Source organism: Nasonia vitripennis, chromosome 4 (genome assembly GCF_009193385.2).
Source record: "Nasonia vitripennis strain AsymCx chromosome 4, Nvit_psr_1.1, whole genome shotgun sequence".
NCBI classification, from domain to species: domain Eukaryota; kingdom Metazoa; phylum Arthropoda; class Insecta; order Hymenoptera; family Pteromalidae; genus Nasonia; species Nasonia vitripennis.
In genome coordinates, this window is record NC_045760.1 from 10,410,502 (window position 1) to 10,432,840 (window position 22,339).

The 22,339-nt window shown below is 37.5% G+C and overlaps 8 protein-coding genes across 19 annotated transcripts; 3 read left to right on the plus strand and 5 right to left on the minus strand.

The window, feature by feature from the left end:
* Positions 1 to 554: 554 nt before the first annotated feature.
* On the minus strand, positions 555 to 2,351 carry Uqcrb (ubiquinol-cytochrome c reductase binding protein). Of its 3 annotated transcripts, none has more exons than XM_032598767.1 (5): positions 2,125 to 2,351; positions 1,489 to 1,729; positions 1,314 to 1,364; positions 1,061 to 1,227; positions 555 to 809 (listed from the first exon to the last, which is right to left on the minus strand). In XM_032598767.1, the coding sequence occupies exons 2-5, from the start codon at positions 1,556 to 1,558 to the stop codon at positions 732 to 734; spliced, it is 366 nt and encodes a 121-aa protein (XP_032454658.1). In that variant the 5' UTR covers positions 1,559 to 1,729; positions 2,125 to 2,351; the 3' UTR covers positions 555 to 731. The 3 variants fall into 3 exon arrangements, with proteins under 3 accessions (XP_032454658.1, XP_032454657.1, NP_001165807.1); XM_032598766.1 differs by lacking the exon at positions 2,125 to 2,351 and adding an exon at positions 1,837 to 2,086; NM_001172336.1 differs by lacking the exon at positions 2,125 to 2,351 and having other exon boundaries at positions 1,489 to 1,609.
* Positions 2,352 to 2,463: 112 nt separating this feature from the next.
* On the plus strand, positions 2,464 to 7,803 carry LOC100113726 (polyadenylate-binding protein 4-like). The gene is made up of 5 exons (XM_016988062.3): positions 2,464 to 3,418; positions 5,118 to 5,428; positions 5,516 to 5,989; positions 6,232 to 6,697; positions 6,809 to 7,803. The coding sequence occupies exons 1-5, from the start codon at positions 3,226 to 3,228 to the stop codon at positions 7,246 to 7,248; spliced, it is 1,884 nt and encodes a 627-aa protein (XP_016843551.1). The 5' UTR covers positions 2,464 to 3,225; the 3' UTR covers positions 7,249 to 7,803.
* Positions 7,804 to 7,867: 64 nt separating this feature from the next.
* Positions 7,868 to 9,418, minus strand: LOC100678175 (abasic site processing protein HMCES). 3 transcript variants are annotated; one of them, XM_008210529.3, is made up of 7 exons: positions 9,284 to 9,418; positions 9,122 to 9,208; positions 8,819 to 9,047; positions 8,495 to 8,728; positions 8,315 to 8,422; positions 8,116 to 8,240; positions 7,868 to 8,028 (listed from the first exon to the last, which is right to left on the minus strand). In XM_008210529.3, the coding sequence occupies exons 2-7, from the start codon at positions 9,139 to 9,141 to the stop codon at positions 7,944 to 7,946; spliced, it is 801 nt and encodes a 266-aa protein (XP_008208751.1). In that variant the 5' UTR covers positions 9,142 to 9,208; positions 9,284 to 9,418; the 3' UTR covers positions 7,868 to 7,943. The 3 variants fall into 3 exon arrangements, with proteins under 3 accessions (XP_008208751.1, XP_003426947.1, XP_031784571.1); XM_003426899.4 differs by having other exon boundaries at positions 9,122 to 9,196; positions 9,284 to 9,407; XM_031928711.1 differs by having other exon boundaries at positions 9,122 to 9,218; positions 9,284 to 9,402.
* A 24-nt stretch (positions 9,419 to 9,442) lies between these two features.
* On the plus strand, positions 9,443 to 11,724 carry LOC103316515 (putative Dol-P-Glc:Glc(2)Man(9)GlcNAc(2)-PP-Dol alpha-1,2-glucosyltransferase). 3 transcript variants are annotated; one of them, XM_008210525.2, is made up of 2 exons: positions 9,443 to 9,520; positions 9,955 to 11,724. In XM_008210525.2, the coding sequence occupies exon 2, from the start codon at positions 10,072 to 10,074 to the stop codon at positions 11,536 to 11,538; it is 1,467 nt and encodes a 488-aa protein (XP_008208747.1). In that variant the 5' UTR covers positions 9,443 to 9,520; positions 9,955 to 10,071; the 3' UTR covers positions 11,539 to 11,724. The 3 variants fall into 3 exon arrangements, with proteins under 3 accessions (XP_008208747.1, XP_008208748.1, XP_008208749.1); XM_008210526.2 differs by having other exon boundaries at positions 9,467 to 9,698; XM_008210527.4 differs by lacking the exon at positions 9,443 to 9,520 and adding an exon at positions 9,537 to 9,867.
* On the minus strand, positions 11,639 to 15,466 carry LOC103315283 (TBC1 domain family member 13). The gene has a single exon (XM_008210528.4). It carries the CDS (start codon positions 13,044 to 13,046, stop codon positions 11,865 to 11,867), a length of 1,182 nt encoding a protein of 393 aa, XP_008208750.1. The 5' UTR covers positions 13,047 to 15,466; the 3' UTR covers positions 11,639 to 11,864.
* LOC100113700 (heparanase-like) lies at positions 11,725 to 15,671 on the minus strand. The gene is made up of 2 exons (XM_032599926.1): positions 12,734 to 15,671; positions 11,725 to 12,641 (listed from the first exon to the last, which is right to left on the minus strand). The coding sequence occupies exon 1, from the start codon at positions 15,265 to 15,267 to the stop codon at positions 13,672 to 13,674; it is 1,596 nt and encodes a 531-aa protein (XP_032455817.1). The 5' UTR covers positions 15,268 to 15,671; the 3' UTR covers positions 11,725 to 12,641; positions 12,734 to 13,671.
* Positions 15,565 to 19,907, plus strand: LOC100678256 (putative ankyrin repeat protein RF_0381). 4 transcript variants are annotated; one of them, XM_008210522.4, is made up of 3 exons: positions 15,565 to 15,671; positions 16,319 to 16,389; positions 16,486 to 19,907. In XM_008210522.4, the coding sequence occupies exon 3, from the start codon at positions 16,525 to 16,527 to the stop codon at positions 19,201 to 19,203; it is 2,679 nt and encodes an 892-aa protein (XP_008208744.1). In that variant the 5' UTR covers positions 15,565 to 15,671; positions 16,319 to 16,389; positions 16,486 to 16,524; the 3' UTR covers positions 19,204 to 19,907. The 4 variants fall into 4 exon arrangements, with proteins under 4 accessions (XP_008208744.1, XP_008208743.1, XP_008208742.1 ...); XM_008210521.4 differs by having other exon boundaries at positions 15,578 to 15,918; XM_008210520.4 differs by having other exon boundaries at positions 15,578 to 15,913.
* A 151-nt stretch (positions 19,908 to 20,058) lies between these two features.
* On the minus strand, positions 20,059 to 22,324 carry LOC100117769 (pyrimidine-specific ribonucleoside hydrolase RihA). Of its 3 annotated transcripts, none has more exons than XM_016988059.3 (5): positions 22,186 to 22,324; positions 21,226 to 21,457; positions 20,927 to 21,098; positions 20,587 to 20,846; positions 20,059 to 20,498 (listed from the first exon to the last, which is right to left on the minus strand). In XM_016988059.3, the coding sequence occupies exons 1-5, from the start codon at positions 22,266 to 22,268 to the stop codon at positions 20,181 to 20,183; spliced, it is 1,065 nt and encodes a 354-aa protein (XP_016843548.1). In that variant the 5' UTR covers positions 22,269 to 22,324; the 3' UTR covers positions 20,059 to 20,180. The 3 variants fall into 3 exon arrangements, with proteins under 3 accessions (XP_016843548.1, XP_008208734.1, XP_016843549.1); XM_008210512.4 differs by having other exon boundaries at positions 22,166 to 22,319; XM_016988060.3 differs by having other exon boundaries at positions 22,151 to 22,319.
* Between the last annotated feature and the right edge of the window lie 15 nt (positions 22,325 to 22,339).

Here is a 22,339-nt window from a genome sequence, read left to right on the forward strand (position 1 = left end):
ATTTTCAAGCGAAAATTGCCATAAAAGCGTTTTTTCACGACGTTATATTCTGAATAATTTTAACTGGCAACGATTTGAAGATTTATTACAATACTGAGATTACCACACTGTGACAGTTTTTGCCTATAGAAGATGATTTATCCCCTTTTTACGTTTAATTGTGCTAGTGCTAAAATCCAATTTTTCAATTAGAAAGGGGATTCGATTTTCTGCAGATAACGCATTGAGTCTGCAGCTGAATGAATCTTTTTTCATCATATTGAGAAATACAATGAAATATTTTGCAATATTGAGAAAATAAAAACGTTAATGAATTTCTAAGTGAAAATTAATAAATTCTTTCAGATAAAAAAATAATGAATCAACAATGAAAAAATTAAAAAAAAAACAACAATATTTAAGGATATAATTAATGACGTTTTCAAGGCTAATGCGAGAACAAGCAAAGTGATAAGAGCACAGACACAGGCTTGTGCAATATAGCAGAGCTACTAGTCACTCCTCAATTTGCTTCAATTATGTTTCATAAACATGGTGCAGACACTCTGAGCTGATTCAGTTTTAATGAGACATTTTATTCATTTTCTTCAACATTTCTATAATATTATTATATTTTATGTACAAGAATCGCCCTGAAAAGGAAGGTAATGCGATATTTAGATGAATAGAATAGATTGCAAATGACTCTTAGCTAGATGTTGCACTCATCAGATGAGGTGTACTAGAGCTGCTCATTCCTTCTCCCACTCCTTTTTCTCAGCGATCTCTGCTTCAACTTCTTTGATGTATGGCTGGAGGTACATGACATCCTGTCAAACAAAGAAAAGTTTTCATTATTGAGGGGAATACATTAAATGAAAAGCTTTGCTTAATGCTTCTTAATAACAATTAGATTGTTGAAGAGTAAAGATTAAACACAATCAATTCATGTACTAACAATAGCGCGAGATATGTAAAACCAAAATTTCTTATCAAATAAAAATTGCCAAAGAATTTAAATATAAGCAGTCTACTATTACACATTTATAAATCTTAGCATCAAAAATACAGCTTCACTCACTTCTTCCAACTTTGTCCACTGCTCCTTGGGAAGAACGTCCTTCCTCAAGCAGAGGTAACCAGCTCTGACAATCCGGAAGTTCCTTGCATCCAAGACATCTTCGGGCAAACGACGCAGAGCTTCCTTAACAACTGGTGTCTCATGGATCATGTCATCTCGCATCAGACCTGATATTCATCATTGAGGTTAAGTCACTCATGCAACATTTCTCACTAACTTCTGACACAAAGAAACTTGATAAAGTCCAACTTACCATATTGGTTGAATCCAGCTTTGTTGTACACCCATTGCTGCAGGGTTGGGCCTGAAAATCAAACAGATAGGAGTATGTTTGTGTTATATAAGGCTGGCAGAGGATCTTTCAGTTTTTTGTTCAGAGAAATGACGCAAAAGGAGTCGACGAATTTAAGTGACGTGTATGGACTCACCGATGATCTTAGTTTGATCTTCTGGTTTGGTGCCCACCCGACGGATGAACTGAAGCGATGCTCGCATCATTTTTAGGCGGATAAATTGATTATCAGCTCGCTGAATAATCTACCCTCTTCGTGCTGCTTCTGCTCAGCTGTGCGATTCGCTCTGCGACGACGACGGCGACACTCGGATGACCTTGGCGCACCTCTACAGACCTTTCGACGCGCGAAATTCGAACTCTGCTTTTTGGGTAATCTGATTTTTTCAACAGAAAAAATGATCTGTATAACCATAAATATGTATCTATGTTTTGTTTACTTTTTGTTTCAGATAAATTTATATTCTTTTGTTTGTTATGAAACCTTTATGTATCCAATAATAAATAGAATATTTTTGTAGGCTTATTGCGAGAATGAGTTTGTGCAAATCGATCTATAAATATTTCAAATAAGTTGTTTTTTTTAGTACTAAGGTATATTTTCATATAGGATAATCAAATAAAGCTTTTTCAGTTACAAGACTATCGAAAAAAAATACATTTACTGCAAATCACTAGAAATTTTTTTTCCAATTGTGCATTCATAGTTATAAAAGTAAATCCTAAAAAATAACAAGCAGTGGAAAAAACAAGAATGCGTTGTTAGGTTTACTCGTTGCTGTTTAAATTTTCGCGGGGTTCAACGGTAATGGCGTTACGCACGCGCATTATGGCAAGAACTACCAACGCTGTGGCAGCGCATTTCCGTTTCACGTGTGCGTGCCCCCGACGTTTCGAAATCCTGATAGAAATTTTTAAAAACCCATAACTCTAAAAAATTCTGTAGTTCTAGCACATTCGAAAGTTGTCGCTGCACAGATAAAAAATCGTCTAAAAACTGGTGAAAGTCTCGATAAACCAGGCGTCTTTTGGGACTATTTCGGCCTAGATGGCGATACCTGCCTACTCCGCGCGTAGGAATAAGCGTCGCGCGACCAGAGGCTATAAATACGAGGTGCGGCACTACTTCCATCGCCTCTTCCTCATTAAGAGTAGAGTTGTGTTCACGTGAGGTTGTGTCTCCTTTTTCCACAAAAATAGGTCACACAACCCACCTCCATTATCGTGAATTAACTCTCCTATAAAAACCACTAAAAAAACAAAAAAAAAATATAAAAACACATAAAAAAACTAACCAAAAAAATCGCAAAATCGTAGCCGAGAAAATCCGCGAGAGAAAGTGAGAGAAGAAGAACGAGTAAGTAACTTGGACGTGAGAAAAAAATCATCATTGCATATCTTCGCTCGAAGTGCAAGCGAGGATATTGAGGATACACACACAAGCAGCTCTCAACGACGACGACGACGACAACGACGACGCAGTCTACAGCAGCGGAAAGTATACAAGGCCCAGCATTCAATAACTCGTCTCGCATCGAGGGATTGTGTGAGCAGCTGTTGTTGAAGAGCGAAGAACGAGAGGCAACTCAAAAAAAAGTAACGCAGTAACGTTTCATTTTTTTCTCCCCCCCTTACCGACCCCCATCTACACACATACACACAACACGCACACAGAGAGAGAGACACACACACACGTTTAAAAAACAAAAAAAGGAAGGAAACGAGGCAAAAAAAACCATAAGAAAATCTTCAAAAGCATAAAAAAAAGGGAAAAAGCGAGAAAAAAGTACACCGGAGTCAACCCCATTGTTGGACTTCCTCTCCGAGAGTATAACCTATACAAGAAGACACGAGTAGAAGAGGATAAATCAAGATGAATCCCGGAGCTCCGAACTACCCGATGGCCTCGCTCTACGTGGGTGACCTGCACTCGGACATCACCGAGGCGATGCTGTTCGAGAAATTCTCGTCGGCCGGACCTGTACTGTCCATCCGCGTCTGTCGTGACGCCGTCACCCGCCGTTCCCTCGGCTATGCCTACGTCAACTTCCAGCAGCCCGCTGACGGTTAGTACAGCCTAAATATCATATTTTCATCATAATTCTCAACCATCACGCGTCTCATTTCCCACGAGAATCGCTAATTTCATCCGTCTACTTATTCGCGACACGTGCTCCGCGCACCATATTGGAGCTAGCAGGCCCTGCTCTCTTCCGTCTACTCTCTCGTCATGTGCGTGCGACTTTTCTCCTCTCCTCTCCTCGCTGCTTCTTTTTCCGCCGACGCACACTTTCGAGGTTAGGTCCTAGCCAAAAATGTGCTTCGCTTCTATGCCCCCCCCCTTTTCGGCTTTCGCGAGTACTCATCCATGTTAACGAGGGGATGTGCGCTTAATATGCATCACGTGTATATGCCTACAGCCTGCGGCATAGCTCTGTCTCGCCGATTCACGTTTCGCTAACGTCATCGAGACAGGAAATCGCTCTCTAGGCCCCGATTTTTCCGCTATGCGCGCCCGCAGGACTTTTTCTCTATATAGCTAACTATCATAATGCACAAACTGACGGTATTATCGATTTCTCAAACGGGGAAGGGGGGAGGGGATTTCGTATTAGAGCGAATCCGCGTTGCATCAGGCACAGATGGACAGGTTCCTTTGTTGCATTCTGCTGTGTGCTCGTGCGACTGTGCACGTCATGATGGAGGAAAATCCAGCGCGCGTGAATCACCGATTGGAAATCGATAACCCGCCGCGAATTTTCTGCTTATCGAACTTTCCATCGCACCATATTGAACTGTCCTTTCTCCTCTCTTAGCCTATCTCTGGAGCAGGGATTATTTCACTTTCCGAAAAATAAAATAATCTTATCGGTCGACGATTTCGCTCAGTGAAAAAACATTGTTCGACGATTTCTCCTCTGATGCTTGCAATGTACATAGATACAAGTAGTTCCGTCCCTCTCTCACATTAGGATGGCGCGTGCGAGGACGTATTGTATATATATAGGTATAGCTGTATATAGGTATAGCGGCGATGATAACGCGACCGCTGCGCAGCTGCTGGCTTTTTCCGCTGTTCCTTTCACTCGACGTGCAGCGGAGTGAGTCACGCGCACACACATGCATTGCACATGTACACACTTTGATCGTACTTCAAGTGCACGTCTTTTTGGAGCGAAAGACGTCTTTATGATCATGCTGACCTTGCTTTTGCTGCGGATTCGCGGATTCCCTTACTGTTATTGTTATTATTAGTTATGTTGTCGATGACGTTTGTTGAGTTGGGATGCGATTATTTGCTGGACGGGATTTCAAGGTTACGGCAAGTCCGTGACATATGGCAGGTTCTGGATTTCAGAATTTCTCGAATCTTTACACGAGAGAAAGAGAGGACTTTGTTATTTCGATTTATTGACGCTATGCGAGTTTTAGCGTTTTGCGAAATGGATAATTATGCTATAAATAACTTGTTCTTGCTTACTGCGATAAGGAGTGGCCTTTTCTTTTATTGTAGCATATGTTACTGTTTTATTTAAATTAATTAGAAAGTTCCATTTCATTCAAAGCACTCCTTTGATGTTTGTTCTTTTCATCATGATGCATATAGAAATACTTTAGGGAAAATGCAGTCTCGGTTATTAGTTGAACGGAACGTCATTCAAAATTAACATATATAATAAGTTCGTGTCATTTTTAAAGCATTTTTTCTGCCAGAACAAGATTTAAAAAGAAAAACTAAGACTGAATTTCTATCACCTTTTACAGCGGAAAGAGCTCTTGACACCATGAACTTCGACATAATTAAGGGACGTCCGATCCGTATTATGTGGTCTCAACGTGATCCATCTCTCAGGCGATCCGGCGTCGGAAATGTCTTTATTAAAAACTTGGATAAAAACATTGACAATAAGGCCATGTACGATACGTTCTCGGCTTTTGGAAACATCCTTAGCTGCAGGGTTGCCCAGGACGAGTCAGGCTCGTCCAAGGGTTACGGTTTCGTGCATTTCGAGACCGAGGAAGCCGCTAACAAGTCTATCGACAGGGTCAACGGAATGTTGCTGAACGGCAAGAAGGTACGTATCGCTTGTAAAAAAAGCAACAAATTCCCAAATTTCTCGACGTAAAGAACTCAATCGTCTAATCTAACTGTTTTTACGTAGGTCTACGTCGGCAAGTTCATCTCCCGCAAGGAGCGCGAAAAGGAGCTCGGCGAGAAGGCCAAGCTCTTCACCAACGTCTACGTCAAGAACTTCGGCGAGGACATGACCGACGACAAGCTCAAAGAAATGTTTGAGAAGTACGGTACGATCACCAGCCACAAGGTAATGAGCAAAGACGATGGCAAATCGCGCGGCTTTGGTTTCGTCGCGTTCGAAGATCCGAATGCAGCTGATCGAGCTGTCGCCGACTTGAACGGCAAAGAGATAGCCGAGGGCAAGATCATGTACGTCGGCAGAGCCCAGAAGAAGGCCGAGAGACAGCAGGAGCTCAAGCGCAAGTTTGAGCAACTTAAGATCGAGCGGCTCAACAGATACCAGGGCGTTAATCTGTACGTCAAGAATTTGGACGACACCATCGATGATGAGAGGCTCAGGAAAGAGTTTGCTCCATTCGGCACCATCACTTCCGTGAAGGTAAGAACCCCGTAGAAATTGCGACTTCGATGCAAATTCAGTTTTAATATTTTTCTTGTTGCAATATTCTTATACGTAGTAGTTTAATACTATCGTTTATTTGCTGAATATCCGGATTAAAAACTGTCGTTAGATAAAAAAGAAAATTTTGTTCATTAGAAAATTTAATGTTCTTCGTAATTCAAAGTAAAGTCATTAAGATTACTTAATACGCAATCTCATTAACGAAATTTCTATTTCAGGTAATGATGGAGGACGGTCGTAGCAAGGGCTTCGGTTTCGTGTGCTTCTCGCTCGCGGAGGAGGCCACCAAAGCCGTGACAGAGATGAACGGCCGCATCGTCGGCTCGAAGCCTTTGTACGTGGCTCTGGCCCAACGCAAGGAGGACCGCAAGGCCCATCTTGCTTCGCAATATCTGCAGCGCGTGGCTAACATCCGTATGCAGCACATGGGCCAGGTGTTCCAGGCCGGCGGTGCCGGCAGCTACTTCGTGCCGACGCTGCCGCAGCCTCAGCGCTTCTACGGACCGGCTCAGATGGCACAAATACGCACCACCCCGCGCTGGCCCGCTCAGCCGGTCAGGCCCAACGCCCAGGCCGCTGGTTCCAACTTCGCAACTATGCAGACACCCTTCAGGGCTGCCCCGAGGGCACCCACTGCCCAGTCCAGCATGGCGCGCAACGCGCTTTCTGCAAGACCCATCACAGGTACTTTTAAAAATTGCAGACAAACATATGTTTTTTAATTTTATTTGCAAAAAAAAAAGTTTAAGAATCGAAAACCAATAAGTTACCAATAACCATGTTTTAAATCGACAGGCCAACAAGCAGTCCCTGGAGCTGCCAACATGCAGAACCGCTCTATGGCTGGACCAGCGGTCGGCGTCTCACCACAGTCGCGAACCTCCAACTACAAGTACACCGCGAACATGCGCAACCCGCCGCAGACCATGGCAATGCCAGCCCAGACTCCAGCTCAGCAAGCTGTGCACATCCAAGGCCAGGAGCCGCTCACTGCTTCTATGCTTGCCGATGCCCCGCCGCAGGAACAGAAACAGATGCTTGGCGAGCGTCTCTTCCCGCTCATTCAGTGCATGTACCCCCACCTTACTGGCAAGATTACCGGTATGTTATTGGAGATCGACAACTCCGAGCTGCTTCACATGCTCGAGCACGGAGAGTCGCTCAAGGCCAAGGTCGAGGAGGCCGTTGCTGTACTGCAGGCTCACCAGGCCAAGCAAGCCGTCAAGAAGGAGTAAGCAGGATGAAGAACATTAACGCCAGCAGCCCTTCTACTTTATTATTTTTTAATTCTTTCTTCTGTACGCGGGCGGTCTCGCGCCGCTCCACTTTATTTGGTTATTTTCTCATTACTTTTTTTTCTATACTTTGGTGCATCGATTATGCTACTCGTGCGTTTTACCACCTTATATACGTATCGTTCTTTTGGTTTTCTTTTCTTTTTGTATGTACTACGTTATCACATTATGTGCGTGCCGTCACACGCACGGTTGGTTCGGGCGTCACGAAATTTCGTTGTACAGGGGCTTTTCTTTTTACACAAGTTGTTGCGAAGGCTCGAGAGTACTTATAACACGCTCGAGTCAGAGATAAAGAGAGACGCAGAGAGAAGAAAGACATGCCGAGAGATTTTTCGTACGATTATTGGATTTGTATAACTATACTTTTGACAAAAGACGGAAATGTAACGCTATCGACCACCCCTTGTTTACTTTCCTTAAATTCTTTTCCAAAAAATGATTAGCTCTATTCTGTGAATTGGAGAGAGAGAATAAAATTTTCTTTTCAAACTATAATGTGTTTTCTTTTTCTGCCTTTTCCCTTAGAAAGATTTTTTGCAATTAAAAAAGCATTTTTTTTATAAAAATACAAATCTTTATATTTGATAAATTAAGTACAAAAATAATTACGAAATTTATTAACTCGAAACAATTTAATTTTCTGCTTTGCGTTTGACACCTTTGTTTGTTCCGGTTTTTAGCCAATTTGACATTAAGCCTTTGGATGCCAAAACTTTCCTAAAAATATGAATTCAATGCATAAAATTACAATTGAAGTATTGATTAGAAATTTATTCTGTAAAATTATAAGGAGTATAGGTATACTTAGCAGTTGCTGGCTCCTTAGAACCAATCTTTGATGTTTTATGAAACTGAAGGTCAATCTGCTTATTAGCTTTTATCTTGGAAACTGCATCAGCAGAGGAGACACTTTGGAAGTTAAGCCAAGTCTAAAGTATAAGAAATGTACTAAATTAAGTGATACCGCTTATCGTACTTTATATTATTTGCACAATTCATTGACCTCTACATCTGCATCTTGGTGGAGTAACAAAGGACTTCTATGATGCACTTGTTTTACATTACTTTCTGATTCTGTGGTTATCACAGTGCAACTGTACAATGTTTCTCCCTGCAAACAAGAAACTGATAATTTTTTGTTATCATCACAAAGTATTATTAAATATATGAATTTAGATCTTACATTTTCTCTCTTTATTTTATTAAACAGTCCAGCAGCTTTTAATAAATGGTTTTCCAAGGATTGGAGATAATAAACTTCAGCTGGCTGAGAGCCAGGCTTTTTATATTCAAAAAAGCCTTCCATTACTACAACACAACGCTTTCCTTCGCTTAAAGATGCAGAATAAATTTTGCTTTCCTTTAAATTTTCAACTCTCGCATTATGTGTCAAAGCATTCCAATCTTTCAAATCACCCTACAAAGGTGAAAAGACAAGCATTACCATAGTGATTCAAAAATACTATAATAAATATTGTGTAAGTAATTAAAAAAAATCTTCTTAAACCTTGTACCAGGGTGGAATAAGGCTCCAATACATAGGACAAAAGATTCTACTGTCAGTACTTTGCAAATGTTTTCCATTGATAATAACTGGCAAACCAGTATTCTTTGGCTGTTGCATAGTAGAAGGATGATAATCGACAAAGTTGCTGTTCTTGCTCCAAGATACTTCATGATCCAAATTGTCTTTCTTGTAGGCACATTGTTTACTCAGTTCCTCCTTTGACAGTTCACTGTAAGTAAAAGTAAATTAATAGAAGCATTTCTTATATTTTTTTTTTATTTGTTTTGATATTGTTTAACTTACCAAGCACAAAATCTGCACATTATTGAAATAATTTGTTGTAAAATAAATTATTTCACTTGAAATGTAACCTCAGTTCTAAAAGAAGTTCTAAGGAACGCTTTATTTCGAAGCTATAAGTACTATAATTTAAAATATTTTAACTGAATTTAGTTAATTTTTTACCTTTTACATCTTTATTACTATTTCTCTATTAAATAATTATGACCATCAACAATTAAAGTCCGTTCTGTTTTATGTTTATAGAACCGGCACAATTTCTGGAATTTTTGTATGGCGGGAACATAGCTATCTATATATAGGTTACACGTACTATATATATATATATAGCATATAGACATAAGAGAGATCTTATGTCTATGATATATAGCACGTGTACTTGTCGGTTTTTCCCAGTGAAAAGTAGTTTAAACTTTATAAGTATAAATAAATATAAAGTTTAAATATTAATTGTTATTTTTTTCATTTTTAACTTTTCGAAATATTTTATGAAAAAAGAGTTACTTATTATGCATACCTATATAGACTTGTTGACAAAACAAGAGTGACACGCGTTGAAATATAATTCTTCTACTTGCAGGTGCGAGGGTGTTTAAAATTTCGTACTTTCTTTCTTAGTGATTTTTATTATTTTATAAAGACTACTATATATAAGTTATGCAGGAGTACGAAAAATTCATTTGCAAAATCTCGTTCGATATACCTCTTATGTTTCAAAGTATTCTGCAAAAATATGCCCATAATTATCGGTTATTTGAAAATCAACAATAAATATTTAAATGCATTAAAAAGGCTATTTACTTAAAGCAATTCATAAATAATGAATTTTATTACAGAAAATAATACGAAATTAAGATGAGATAAACTGGACGACGTAACCTCATACAATAATGCAATTTGCTCCAAAAAGGATTTTGGATCAAACAAGAAGAATTTGAATAATCGCTCTAATCATGGAGAAAAAAAATATTCCAATAAATTATGGACATAATATTTCTACTGCATTATCTACTATGATGGAATTTTCAGTTAAAATTTTGTCATATATAAGTGCATTGTTTCTGCTACTATTGCCATTATTATTTTTATATTTGAATTCTGTACAGTTCCATTTCTTCATCGATGAAAAATTTCACATTCCACAAACTATTAAATACTGTGAAGGAAAGTTCTTCGAGTGGGATCCAAAAATCACAACACTGCCAGGACTGTACTTATTGTCAGCATTACTACTTGGTCCACTGAAATTATGCTCTATTACATATTTGAGGCTTGTCAATCTAGGGCTCACTTATATGAATTTAATTTTAACTTTAAAATTACTTGCTACTTTGAGCAACAAGAATAGAACAAACAAGAATAATAAGAGTAAAAGGAAATTGAAAAGCTATCATTTGTACTTGACAGCTTGGAATATCGCTTTCTTTCCACCTCTCTTCTTCTACTTTTTTTTGTACTACACAGACACTCTATCAAACACTTTGATACTATCTATGTTCCTGCTGCATTTGAAAAATAACAATACAGCAGCAGCTCTGATGGGTACACTATCGATATGTGTGAGACAGACTAATGTAATATGGGTTTTCTTTCTGGGTATTGAAAAGGGTCTAACTGTAATTGAGAATATAACAAGAAAGCCTCATCTAACTGATACGTTAAATCTACTTCCATGTATAAAATCTTTGTATTGCATTTTTAAAGCAAAAGCTGGACAAGGATTCTTGACTTTTATGAAATATGTGATGTTAGTAACTGCACCAATTTTACCATACTTGGTGGTTCTGGTTTCATTTGTTGCTTTCGTCATTTACAATGGAGGAATAGTAGTAGGTGACAAAACTGCTCATATACCAACTATTCACTTTGCACAAATTTTGTACTATTCAACATTTATCCTTGCTTTTTCCTGGCCGTACCTTTTGCCATATTTTGTAAAATATCTACAATTTATTCGTAAGAATACAATGGCTTCAATTTTTGCTGTAGCTTTAATTACATTAGTAGTTCATTACAATACTTTAGTTCATCCTTACATTTTAGCAGATAATAGGCATTACTCATTTTATATTTGGAAAAATTTTATGAACCGCTATGTATTTTTTAGGTACTTACTAATTCCTGTCTATGCTTTTGCTATCTATGCTGCTTTAAAATCATTGAGTCACTTGAGATTATTATCAGTGGTAGCTTACGTCTTATGTGTCTTTATTGTAATGGTACCTCAATTATTACTAGAACCACGATATTTTATAATACCCTATATTTTATTTAGAATTTATCAAAAAGAGCCAAAAAACTGGCAGCTTGTTGCAGAAACTCTAACGACTTCTTTTGTAAGCATTGTACAGTTTTTGTTATTTGTAAATAAGACATTCTACTGGGAAGATGAAAAGTACCCTCAGAGAATTGGATGGTAAATAAAATGGGATAAATCTCTACATACAACTATGTGATAAGTGAAAGGGTTGTAAATATTTTTAAGAGAAAGTCTGTACAAATAATGAATGAATGCACATATGATTTACATGTCATGTATTATTTCTTATAAATGTTATAAGATGATACAAATTGTACATAATAATAAAAATGAGTTTTGTATAAAATTTTGGGAAGAAGTGTTTTTTATTAACATATAAATTTCTGAGCATTTACTTATTTCAAAATATACAAGTTACAAAAATGCATGTATTTGCTCTTAATAAAAATTCATCTCATTCAAGTCTTTTGAGTGTATAGCTTTACACTAAAGTGAAGATCTATCCGCTAACTCAGCTGCTTTAGTCAATACAATCTGTACATCGGTAGACGGAAAGTTCTGTAGCAATTTAACATTGGCTGCAAAGTCACCACTAAGTATTTGATCCTTACAGAGGAGAATCATTGCACAGCAAATGTGAATCAAGAAGTCAAAGCGATTTTCATCAGAAAACAGAGAGTCCCATATCCTCATAACATCGGGAAGAGGAAACTCCTGGGACAACAGCAGAGTCAACCATCGAAAACTGTAATATTGCGGACACAGCTCCTGCTGATTGAGTCGCATCCAAATCTCATAACAGCTTGACTTTACCTCCTGCATGAGTTTGCTCATCATGGCATTGATCCCAAACTCGGCTTCATCCAGGGACTTGATGAAAAAATCTCTGATCTCTGCCATGAGATTTGTGAAGCAAAAGAAAGTGTCAGCTTCTGCATGCTCCCGCCACTTCTGGTCAGGATCGCAAGCAAAGGCATAGTAAATAGGTCCAACAATCTCATTCATACCCTGAACATATCCCTGGCCGGGATTCAACTTAGCATAAAGAAACAAGATCCTTTCTAACACTTCCCAGTGGGCCTCGCCACCCTCGAGTGGTGCATAATCCTCTGCAGCCTTTCTTGCGGAAACAGCGATCTTAGTCACTCCCAGACCCTTCCTCTCCACACTGGCACTCTTTAACACAGTGTGGTGAACTCTCTGGTGCAGTCTCTTCTGACCATTGCTGTGCACAATGGCTTCGCAAGGATACTCACTGCCCTGCTGAAAGAAAGATATATCAGGGCACAGCCTTCTGACATCCTTATCGATTTGCAGCAGCACTTCGTTGTCTTTGAAAAACGTCTGCCACTTACTGTCCGGATCAAGATTCAATGGATGATCATCAGTGGTCACATCCACTCTGCCAGTCTCCAGATTTGACTCTCCAGGAATGACAATGAGATCATCGATGAAGGACTTGTAAAGCTCTCTCTTCCTGGCTAGAGTCTCATCCCACTTTTCCCTGGTGTAAGGTATATAGTTGAGCAGCAGCTTCCAGCATAGCGGCCTGAGGCTGCCCTCGTCCGGGATACCGTTGAAACATAGCCGGCGAAGTTGATACGCGTCCACTTCACTCGCCGACAACATGTCCTCGAACTCCTGAATCTTCCTCTTCAAAATACTCATTTCTAGGTTTTCTCTTTTTATTGCTTCGTAAGCTCGTTACATTACATTCGTCTCAATGACTGCATGGCGTGATTGCGGGTATAGACACTGGCTAAATTATCATCGCACAGCTGTGGTTACTCCCTCGAGCTGTGGCTTTATCAACATTTCATTTGACGAATGGACGATGAGCGAACGCCTCATGGACGAGATGCTCGTGGGTATATTGTAAACATCGGCGGATAGAAGAGTGAACAGCTGATGAGAAATTTTATTTTTTGGAGTAGTGACATTCCTTGCAGATATGGCACTGCGTGTGCCGAAGCGCGGGCTTTTCGAATATTCACCTTTCAAGCCTTTCAGCCCATACTCTGCCTTAATTTGTGGTACATAAATATTTAATTTTTTTTTTTTTCATTAAAATTGGCGAAAAATTTTCAAGAGATGTTTTATAAGTATTTGAATTTTAATATAAAATTTTATTGGAAAAATTATGTTTGGTATACAAATTTTAACACGGATATTATATTTTTTGAAGATGCTATCAAATATTTATATTCGTTGTTATAGTTATAAAAGTATGCATTACAATTTGTAAAAAAATAACGAAATGTTATCGCAGCATTATCTCAGATCAATACATTATTTATAAACATGCTGAAATTTTAGCATTCTTTATTACTATAAATATCATTGAATAGGGGGGCAAGATGATTGGTTCATTTTCATTTATTTCTTTTGGTTTAAATTTTGGTAATTTTCCATCATCTTGTAATTTTAAAATTTGATTGTTCAAATAAATGTTTCTTGATTGTAACTCATCTGATGTGAGAATATAAGATAAAATTTTTGCTCCCTGTGAGAGATGTGATAAGTAAATTTTTGTTTGCATTTTACTCAAGTTCACTCCATAAATAGTAGCAGTAGATAAGCTCTTTGCAGAGTTCGATTTTGCACCACAATGTGCATACAAACGTAAATCATCTCTACTGTTTGGCATTTTCAATTCCAGCACCTTTTCTGAAACAAATTTTTTATACAACACTGCTACCCACCAATCAGGATTAGGTTCAAGATCTGGTCCAATCATTGCATAATAGCCACCATAAAAGGATTGTCTTATTACAGTTTGAACACCCATTTTAGCACTGATGCCCAATTTGTCAAGCCATAAAAATCCTGCCACAAATCGATCAGATAACTCTGGAGCACCTCCACCAAATGCAGAACTTGTTTCTGAGATCCACATAGATAGATCTTGACTACTTGACTTTATTGATTCTGACACAGTCTTAATTTGAACAGGCAAGCGTTCAAATACTTTTGGATCTATAAAATCTTTTACTTTAGCTACGTGACCATTGAGATAATATTGATGCCAAGTGGCATAATCAATGCAATCTTTAACATTCTCCAAAAAGTTCTTGAGATAGACTTGTCCAGGATGCTGATCATCTCCCATGTGATTTGCTTCAGGGCCAACTAGAATGCTGTCTTTATAACCCAAATTATTGAGCATACTTCGTAGTTCACAGTAATCTTGAGCAAGTTGTTCTGCTGAAACCGTGATATTGAATACATGAAAAAATGAATTCGGTTCATTTCCCATTTGCCAATCAAGTTCCATTCCATGACCTTTGGCAAAAAGTATAATTTCTCTAGCATTGTCACTGTTCCAAGTACCATCTTCATTCCTCAATAAAGTATTCAAATCAAATACCATTCTTATCCGAGCTTTCTGTGTGAATTTGTACAGTGAAAGAAAGTCATCACTTGCTAATGTAAAATAAGTTATATCCTGTCCATCTACACATTTGTTTTTTGATAAATTTGATTTTTCAGTTGTTGTTTCTGTTATGGAACTGATTTTAACAAAATAGAGATAGTCTGCAGCGGTGCCTCCAACTCTAACATAAGCTGGACTAAGGTGACGAGCAAGATTTACAAATTTTTCTTGATTAATTGGCAACTTATTCATATTTCTCAAAAGAGAAGAATCCAATCCAAATGATAGAAACTTGTTAGATACTGTATGAAATAATGGTTGACTTTGCTCCAATGCAACAACATGATAATCAGAATAGAGATATTTTTGTGTTATTAACACTGTATTAATGCCAGTAAGCATCAAAACCACTAATATTAACAATTTTAGTATAACTTTATGATTACTTGTCCCAATAACATCAGAAACTTCCTGTTTATTTTTATTATGCGCACTTGTTTTCAATCTTGAATACATTGTTACTATCAACTTATTACTTGCAAAATTTATATTGCTTTATCATGAAAGAATCTATCTCAACTCACATAACATTAAAGCTATGGCCTATTGTAGAACAAAAGACTATAATATAAGTTCTATACAAAATAATACAATACGTTTTTGCAATTTAACTTTTTCTTTTCCCAACAGCTGATTTAAGCATCTATCGCAGCGATCCTATAGTTTATCCCAAAAAGCTGTCTGCCCGCTCTGCGCCCCCCGCCAGCCGTGCCGGTGAATGTGATGTATATATGTATACATATATGGATAGATATATAGATATACTGATGTCTGATGCTTCACATCTTTCAAAAATGTAAATTGTAACGTCCCTGTCCACGTCTGTCGAAAAGAAAACGTGAAACTTGAAAACGCCGTCGGTATTTGTTTACACTATTCTCATTTCTGATTTCTCAAAATAAAGAATTTAGTGCGAGTTTGCGCCACTTCGCGGGTTCGCGCAGTGGTCAGTTGATCTTGCTTATGCCTTGCAGGTTATAGGGTTTGCGTGCTTTTGTAATTAAAATCATAGAAAACTGCTGTACTTATATCCCCATCGATCTCAGTTAATTTTGATATTGGCTACATTGTTCTAAAATTGATTGATAAAATACCACAATAGGTAATGTAAGAACTGTTTATTTTCACGTTTTTTTTTTTTTACAATCACGATGATTTCCAATTGTTTTGAAACAAGGATGCCCTTTGCAAGTTATGCAAGAAATATCTCATGTTGCGAAAAGTGAACTATAAATTCACTGTGGATCTTATTGTTTCTGCAAGTATTAACTAGTTTAGTGACTTCTTTCTGCATTTTCTTCCCATTATTAGTTCGCTAGTTGCCCAGATGCATTTATCAAGTTACTATTACTTTAATTAAAACCATACAATTTAGATGATGCTAAAAAAAAGCAAGAATTGTTTTTGTAATGGTATTTTTCACAACTACTGGACATTTTGATTGAACATTACAATATTTTACCATTAATTTATATTAAAATAAATTTTAATTGTTTTTATTTCACAGCATTACTTTTTCGTGTCATGTTATACCAATGGAGTGTTCACCATACTATAAATAAAAAAGCTAAAATTCAGGTAAATTTTGAAATCAAACATGTTCTTTCTGCTTATTTACATCAGATTTACATCAGACTAAAGATTTGTAACCCTTATATTTATATATTTTTGTAGGTATCATTTGTTTAAGTAACTTGTGCTATAGTATTTCTGATGAAAATGTCTTTGATGGCATCATATGAGACTCTGTTTCAAGCAACTGTACAAGGCCAAGCAGATTTGGTTCAGAGTATATTGGAGGCTAATAAATATTTATTAAGAGATGAAAAGTGGACAGATTATAACCTTCTGATATTGGCTCTACAGAGGGATCAAAAAAGTGTTGCTACTGCTCTTTTACGGATGGGCTGCAGAGTAAATCAAATACCATATGACAACCTTCATCATTCACCATTGTATTATGCTGTAGCACTTAATGATATCTTATTTGTAAACATATTGTTGGAAAAAGGTGCTTTCATCAATACCAAGAAAAATGGTGAAGAAACTGCGCTTGCTATAGCCATGAAACATAAGCAATATGAAATTGTTGACTTGATCCTATCGAAGTACCATTTTAACAATATAGACCCCAGCAGTAGCAATGATATCAATCACTTCCTAATAGCATGTGAGAGAAACCAAGTTGATATTGTAAAGTCCTTTATCAGTGGTGGTATATCTGTTAATAGCTATGCAACCAGTGTTCAAGCAAGGTGTCTTGGTTATACACCATTGCATTATGCTGTTAAGAATTTGAACACAGTCCTAGTAGATTTTCTTCTCAGTAAAGGAGCTGACTTTTTGGTGAAAGATGGAAATGGCTGGACTCCGCTTCAACTTGCTAGTCAAATCAGAGAAAATGTGCTCCAAACTAAGGTTCACAGTATAGGTCCCATAGATTCAATCATAGATAAGCTACTATTTTGTCAATGTGAAGCAATTCGTTCAGTTCAAGATGAATCTATTGCATTATCTCACTTTCATATTGCTTGTACAAGAGACAATCCTCATATAGTGAATACATTTCTTCAGAATGGAGTAGAAGTCAATGGCTGCATTCCGTTTAATCAATCTGGATTAGGTGGTTTTACAGCTTTACATTATGCTGCACACAACAATTGTTACCAAGTTACTGAGTTGCTTTTGAACAATGGTGCTAATGTAAATGCAATAACTAGAGAAAATTGGACTCCACTGATGTTTGCAGTTACTTTTGGGTTCATTGATACAGTTGAATTGCTCTTAGCACGAGGTGCAGATGTTTCTATTAGGAGTTCTCAAGGTTTAACAGCTATTCATTATGCATTTAACTCAAAGAGAAGGATTGATGCTCTTATAGATTTGCTCTTATCATATGCCCCGAAACTCATTAATCCCACTACTCCTTGGGGTCTTTCACATTTTCATATTGCTTGTGCTAGAGGAAATCTCAGTGTGATTGAGGCTTTTATAGAAAACAAAGTCGACATTAATGCTAAAGTAGATTTTAAATCATCTAAGTATCCCGGTTACAGTCCTCTGCACTTTGCTATCGAATTTACTCGATTGCATGTTGTTGACGTTCTTATTAAAAATCGCGCTATTGTTAATCAAAAAGATATGCGTGGTATGACACCACTTCATCTGGCATGTTTGCAAAACTATAGAACATTGATAGTAATGTTGAATGAACAAATTATGTGTATCTCCGAAGAAGCTATAAGAATTTGGCGACACTCTTGTGACGATGTGGTACGAATCGTTGAATTGCTGTTGTTTTACAACGCTGATGTAAACATAAAAGATGATGTTAAAGCAACACCGCTTTACTATGCATTTGGCACAGAAAAATTGAAGGATTCTATCATAATGATGACTGCAGGAGGTTACGCGGCGATCGAAAAATCGATCATGATCCCACTTAACACTAGTCAAGAAAAAATTGCAGAAATGATCATAAAGGAAGGAGCTGACGTCAATTCCTTGCAAATGAAAGCCAGGACTCCTCTACATAACGCTTGCATATTTACAAGTGCCTGCAAGTGTCTTTTAAAAGCTGACTGTCAAATCAATGCTCTAGACAGTGATGGTAATAGTCCATTATTCTTAGCTTGTCGAGCTCAAAATTTATTCGCGATTCGCGAGTTATTAAAATTTGGTGCTGATATGAGCATCGTTAATTCTTCAAACCAAAGCATATTTTGCATTTTACACAGAGATGACAGATACAATCACCCTGTATTTAGGGTATTACGAATTCATTACAAAAAAATGCTCGCACTCGGAGTTAATTTCCAAACGTGTTTCGAAGAGTCGTACCTCAATTGCTGTAAACGTTACGATAGAAGATGTCAGCAAGATTTTCTAGACTCCGATAGCGACAGTGATTACGAAGACAGCGAAGATTCTTTCTTTGATAACGAAGCCGAAGCTATTTTCAGAAAATGCAAATTTGAACTGCAAGTAATGAAGACTGTAAGAATAAGTAATTTCTCCACGCTTTACGATGTCATGTACAAAAATGCAGTTGACATGGCCAAAATTTCGAAAAACGAAGATTTTAGAAAGTTTCTTCTATCAAACGAATTGGATATGAGATTCCCGCAGTACCGCGACTTCCTGCTATTGCAATTCAGACGAGGGACAGTGAGAGATAGTTTGATGGCACCTGCAACCCAATCGCTGACCTTTTTATCTCGCGTAGCTTTTCCTGAAGCGTGCGTGGATCAAATTTTTAAAAATCTAGACAACTATTCTCTCAGAAACGTGATAAAATCTGTCCACACGGTTGAAGCGAAAAAAAGGAAGTCGCGAGTCCTCGTTGACGACTCTGAACCTACATTTAAACACCTTCGGATAAGGGATCAATGATACACGGTTTAATTTGTACACAGAAGTAGCTGTAACTTAATTTTAACGTTTGTATCGAGTATGACGTTAGTAAGTTGATATATAGATGTATAGGAAATGTATAAAACTGTAAATAGATTATTCAGCAAGTACCGAACATATTCTAAACAATGTTTTTTACCCATTAATCTTCCATACAATTTTATTGCAAAATTCTGCACTAAAAAAAAATTGTTATGTCAAATGTTGACAAAATGGTTCGTAATAATGCGTATGTTTTGCCAGCAAATAAATGTGAAAAAGAATGTCTATGTGTAAAGTTTTTTTGATAGAATATGTTCGGTCTCATTCAGCGGCCATTCGCACTTTCGACTAAGAAAGATCTGTTTAAAAATGCGTAAATCGCGCTTTGCGTAAAATTTTTGCCAATCTTTATTCGTATGAAGTTATTTAATGAAGTTTGGTATACGAAGCAATATGCTGAAAAGTTTAAACTCTAAGATTACAATCTAAGCTTTTGTCGTGTGAAAAACATTTAAAGCAAATTCACGAAGTTTATGACGAAAAATGAATGTGCCAGTATTATGATTTATATGAATGTTCTATAACAAGACTTATTTTTCTCTGATTTATTAATGATTATATTTCGAATGACGAGAATCGTGCACTCATAAAAATTGTTATTTTATAACAAATAAATATATTTCGAAATCTTGAACAACTTATTTCCTTTTGTTGATTATATTATATACCTACCCTATCAAAAGGTAATTCTACAAGTGTTCAACGCATTAATTTCTATTATTGTTACGATTTTCTTATTCGCTCTATATGTTTTTATTGTAATTATTTATCATTCTTACCGAAATAGCAGGCTTTGTAAGAAAATGGCATTGTTTTTATTAAATATATACATGAGTAAGCAATACGCACGTCATAAGAATTAGTCAACATAAATCGTCATCGCTATTTACACGTTTCTTCTTTTCTCGCATAATTCACGCCAAATACCTCAAGAGCTTTTCCTGAAAGCCTATCATATTCAGCCCTCTGATAATCTCTACGTTATTCCTCTTGGCGCTGTATCCATTTGCCTCGACTATCACCGAACCGGACCCCAAAGGACTGTGGAGATCCGCTGACATGTGAGCTTCGAGGGATTCGGTAACAAGTTCCGGCCAGATCATCGTTGCAACGGTTATCGAATCCGCGACGGACCACTTGTCGGGAATGTTTTTGAGGACTACCGATTCAGCTTTGTTCAGGAACTGCGCGACCGCCGAATCTGATGTTCCCAGTATCTTCATTCGCCATTTCTTTTTTGAGAAATAGAGAAAAAACAACTTCATTTGTATTAAAATTGTATACACTTATTATAACTTGGCCGTTATTTAAAATCATTACCATATCGATGGTGTTACTGTGTACAACGTCGTAAGGCGTGACGAGTGTTGTTAAGTTCGTGGGCTCTTTCAAAAAAATCGCGTTGCCTTCTGGATCCAAACCGAAGTTGAACTCCAGCGAGGCGTTTTTTGCGTTCTTCAGCTCGTCCACCCTCGAGCCCATAACGTAAAATCTCTGTACGTTCTGCGTGAAAGTTGGATCTAGCGAAGCTGCCAGTGCAATGTTCGTCAGTGGGCCTAACGCCACCACACTTATTTCACCTGGAAAGTTAGTGATCGCTGTAATTACTATTTTATACTGGTGATTATTGATGCAATTAGCGCTGAATGTCTGTGTTTACCTCGGTATGTTTTAGCCAATTCTATAAGTGCGATAGCGGCGTGTTTTGATCTGTCGATACTACCGATCAGTCGCCCATCGAATTGGAAATCGCCGAAGCCGTCTTTACCGAAGTATTCCGAAGCTTTGTACTTCTTGAGCAGAGGCCTTTTTGCTCCGCCGTACACTGGAATCTGCAACACGTATACATATATTTGTACGTATAATTTTAATAGCTTTATCCTAATTTTATAATTATACGCTAATTATTTTCAAATTAAAAAAAAAATTAATTTCATGCGGGAATTTTAAAATACATACGTCAGATCTTCCGGCAACAGTGAGAATCTTGAGCACATTAGTCTCCACCTTATCTTCATCGGTATTTCCGTACGAGCAGGTGATGGCAACGACCTGGACTTCGTCGACGGCCAATGCCAAGAGTATAGCGACGGCGTCGTCGCCTCCTGCATCGGTATCTATAACCACGAGTCTGGAATTGCCCATGGAATCTCGAACCGTCGTCGTCGTGGCCGGAAGCAAGAAGATCAGACTGAAATTCGCAAGCGTCGTCTTACACGTTTCTTTTTTCAACTTACGCGACTCTTTAGCGATCTTGCATTTTTATTCTTTTTTGTAGCTACTAATTTAAGTGGATCTTATGGATTTTGATTTCGCGACCGATCGTATTATAATGTTTAACGCTCTTCAATATTGTATTATTTGTGTGTACAGAATCGTTTATCAAGAACGTGAATCCCGAGTTTGTTTCCCCTCGAGATAAAGTTTTTGTATATTGCACGATTAAAACTGAGCAAGTAAAGTATAATTAAGTGGGACTCGAGTGTTATTAACACTGCGCTGAAAGATCTTTTAATAAGACAGCTTAAGTTTTATCGGTCGCTATTTGCTCTATCGCGAAGATTAATCTAAATCTTCACTATTTTGAAAGCGTATTATTTCGTATGTATTATAGCGAAAGAGATAATAGGAACTGGAAGGAAAACGTTTCTCTTTTCTCTTACACAAATATTTCCAAATTATATAGATAACGAATAAAAGTATTATTTTAAAAATGAAATATTTCTACGCGATTCGATACGATGTAGTACCCCGCGCTTACACAGCAATTTGAATAACGAAAAAACTTCTATTTTACATCTAAAAACGCAATACGCGCTGCAAATTATTAATCGCAGATATTCAAAAATCAAAGTCACAAAATCCACTCAAACAGCTCTCGCACCAAAGATGGACTGACAGAACGGAGACGATTATCACCGAAATTTTGCACAGCATGTTATATTGAAAAAAATGCCCAATATATGACAAAGCGCTATAACGAAATCGCGCCGCACGTACATGGGCGCACGAGTGTGCCGCAAAGCACGAGGTGATTCGAGCGACTAGCTGCTCAATTATATATATTTAAGTA

Bases quoted from the DNA above. Each gene is read 5' to 3' on its own strand.
- Uqcrb (XM_032598767.1), bottom strand. From the start codon at position 1,558: ATGATGCGAGCATCGCTTCAGTTCATCCGTCGGGTGGGCACCAAACCA. The intron at 1,365-1,488 runs GTGAGTCCATAC...TTTGATTTTCAG, and splicing joins AGATCAAACTAAGATCATCG to GCCCAACCCTGCAGCAATGG. The intron at 1,228-1,313 runs GTAAGTTGGACT...GATGAATATCAG, and splicing joins AGCTGGATTCAACCAATATG to GTCTGATGCGAGATGACATG.
- LOC100113726 (XM_016988062.3), top strand. From the start codon at position 3,226: ATGAATCCCGGAGCTCCGAACTACCCGATGGCCTCGCTCTACGTGGGT. The intron at 5,429-5,515 runs GTACGTATCGCT...GTTTTTACGTAG, and splicing joins TGTTGCTGAACGGCAAGAAG to GTCTACGTCGGCAAGTTCAT. The intron at 5,990-6,231 runs GTAAGAACCCCG...TTTCTATTTCAG, and splicing joins GCACCATCACTTCCGTGAAG to GTAATGATGGAGGACGGTCG.
- LOC100678175 (XM_008210529.3), bottom strand. From the start codon at position 9,141: ATGTGCAGATTTTGTGCTTG. The intron at 9,048-9,121 runs GTAAGTTAAACA...TTTTACTTACAG, and splicing joins ATGTGCAGATTTTGTGCTTG to TGAACTGTCAAAGGAGGAAC. The intron at 8,423-8,494 runs GTAAGATCTAAA...TCTTGTTTGCAG, and splicing joins ATAAAATAAAGAGAGAAAAT to GGAGAAACATTGTACAGTTG.
- LOC103316515 (XM_008210525.2), top strand. From the start codon at position 10,072: ATGGAGAAAAAAAATATTCCAATAAATTATGGACATAATATTTCTACT.
- LOC100678256 (XM_008210522.4), top strand. From the start codon at position 16,525: ATGAAAATGTCTTTGATGGCATCATATGAGACTCTGTTTCAAGCAACT.
- LOC100113700 (XM_032599926.1), bottom strand. From the start codon at position 15,267: ATGTATTCAAGATTGAAAACAAGTGCGCATAATAAAAATAAACAGGAA.
- LOC103315283 (XM_008210528.4), bottom strand. From the start codon at position 13,046: ATGAGTATTTTGAAGAGGAAGATTCAGGAGTTCGAGGACATGTTGTCG.
- LOC100117769 (XM_016988059.3), bottom strand. From the start codon at position 22,268: ATGTACGTGCGGCGCGATTTCGTTATAGCGCTTTGTCATATATTGGGC. The intron at 21,458-22,185 runs GTGATAATCGTC...TGCGAATTTCAG, and splicing joins ACATGCTGTGCAAAATTTCG to TCTGATCTTCTTGCTTCCGG. The intron at 20,499-20,586 runs GTAATGATTTTA...TTCTCAAAAAAG, and splicing joins ACAGTAACACCATCGATATG to AAATGGCGAATGAAGATACT.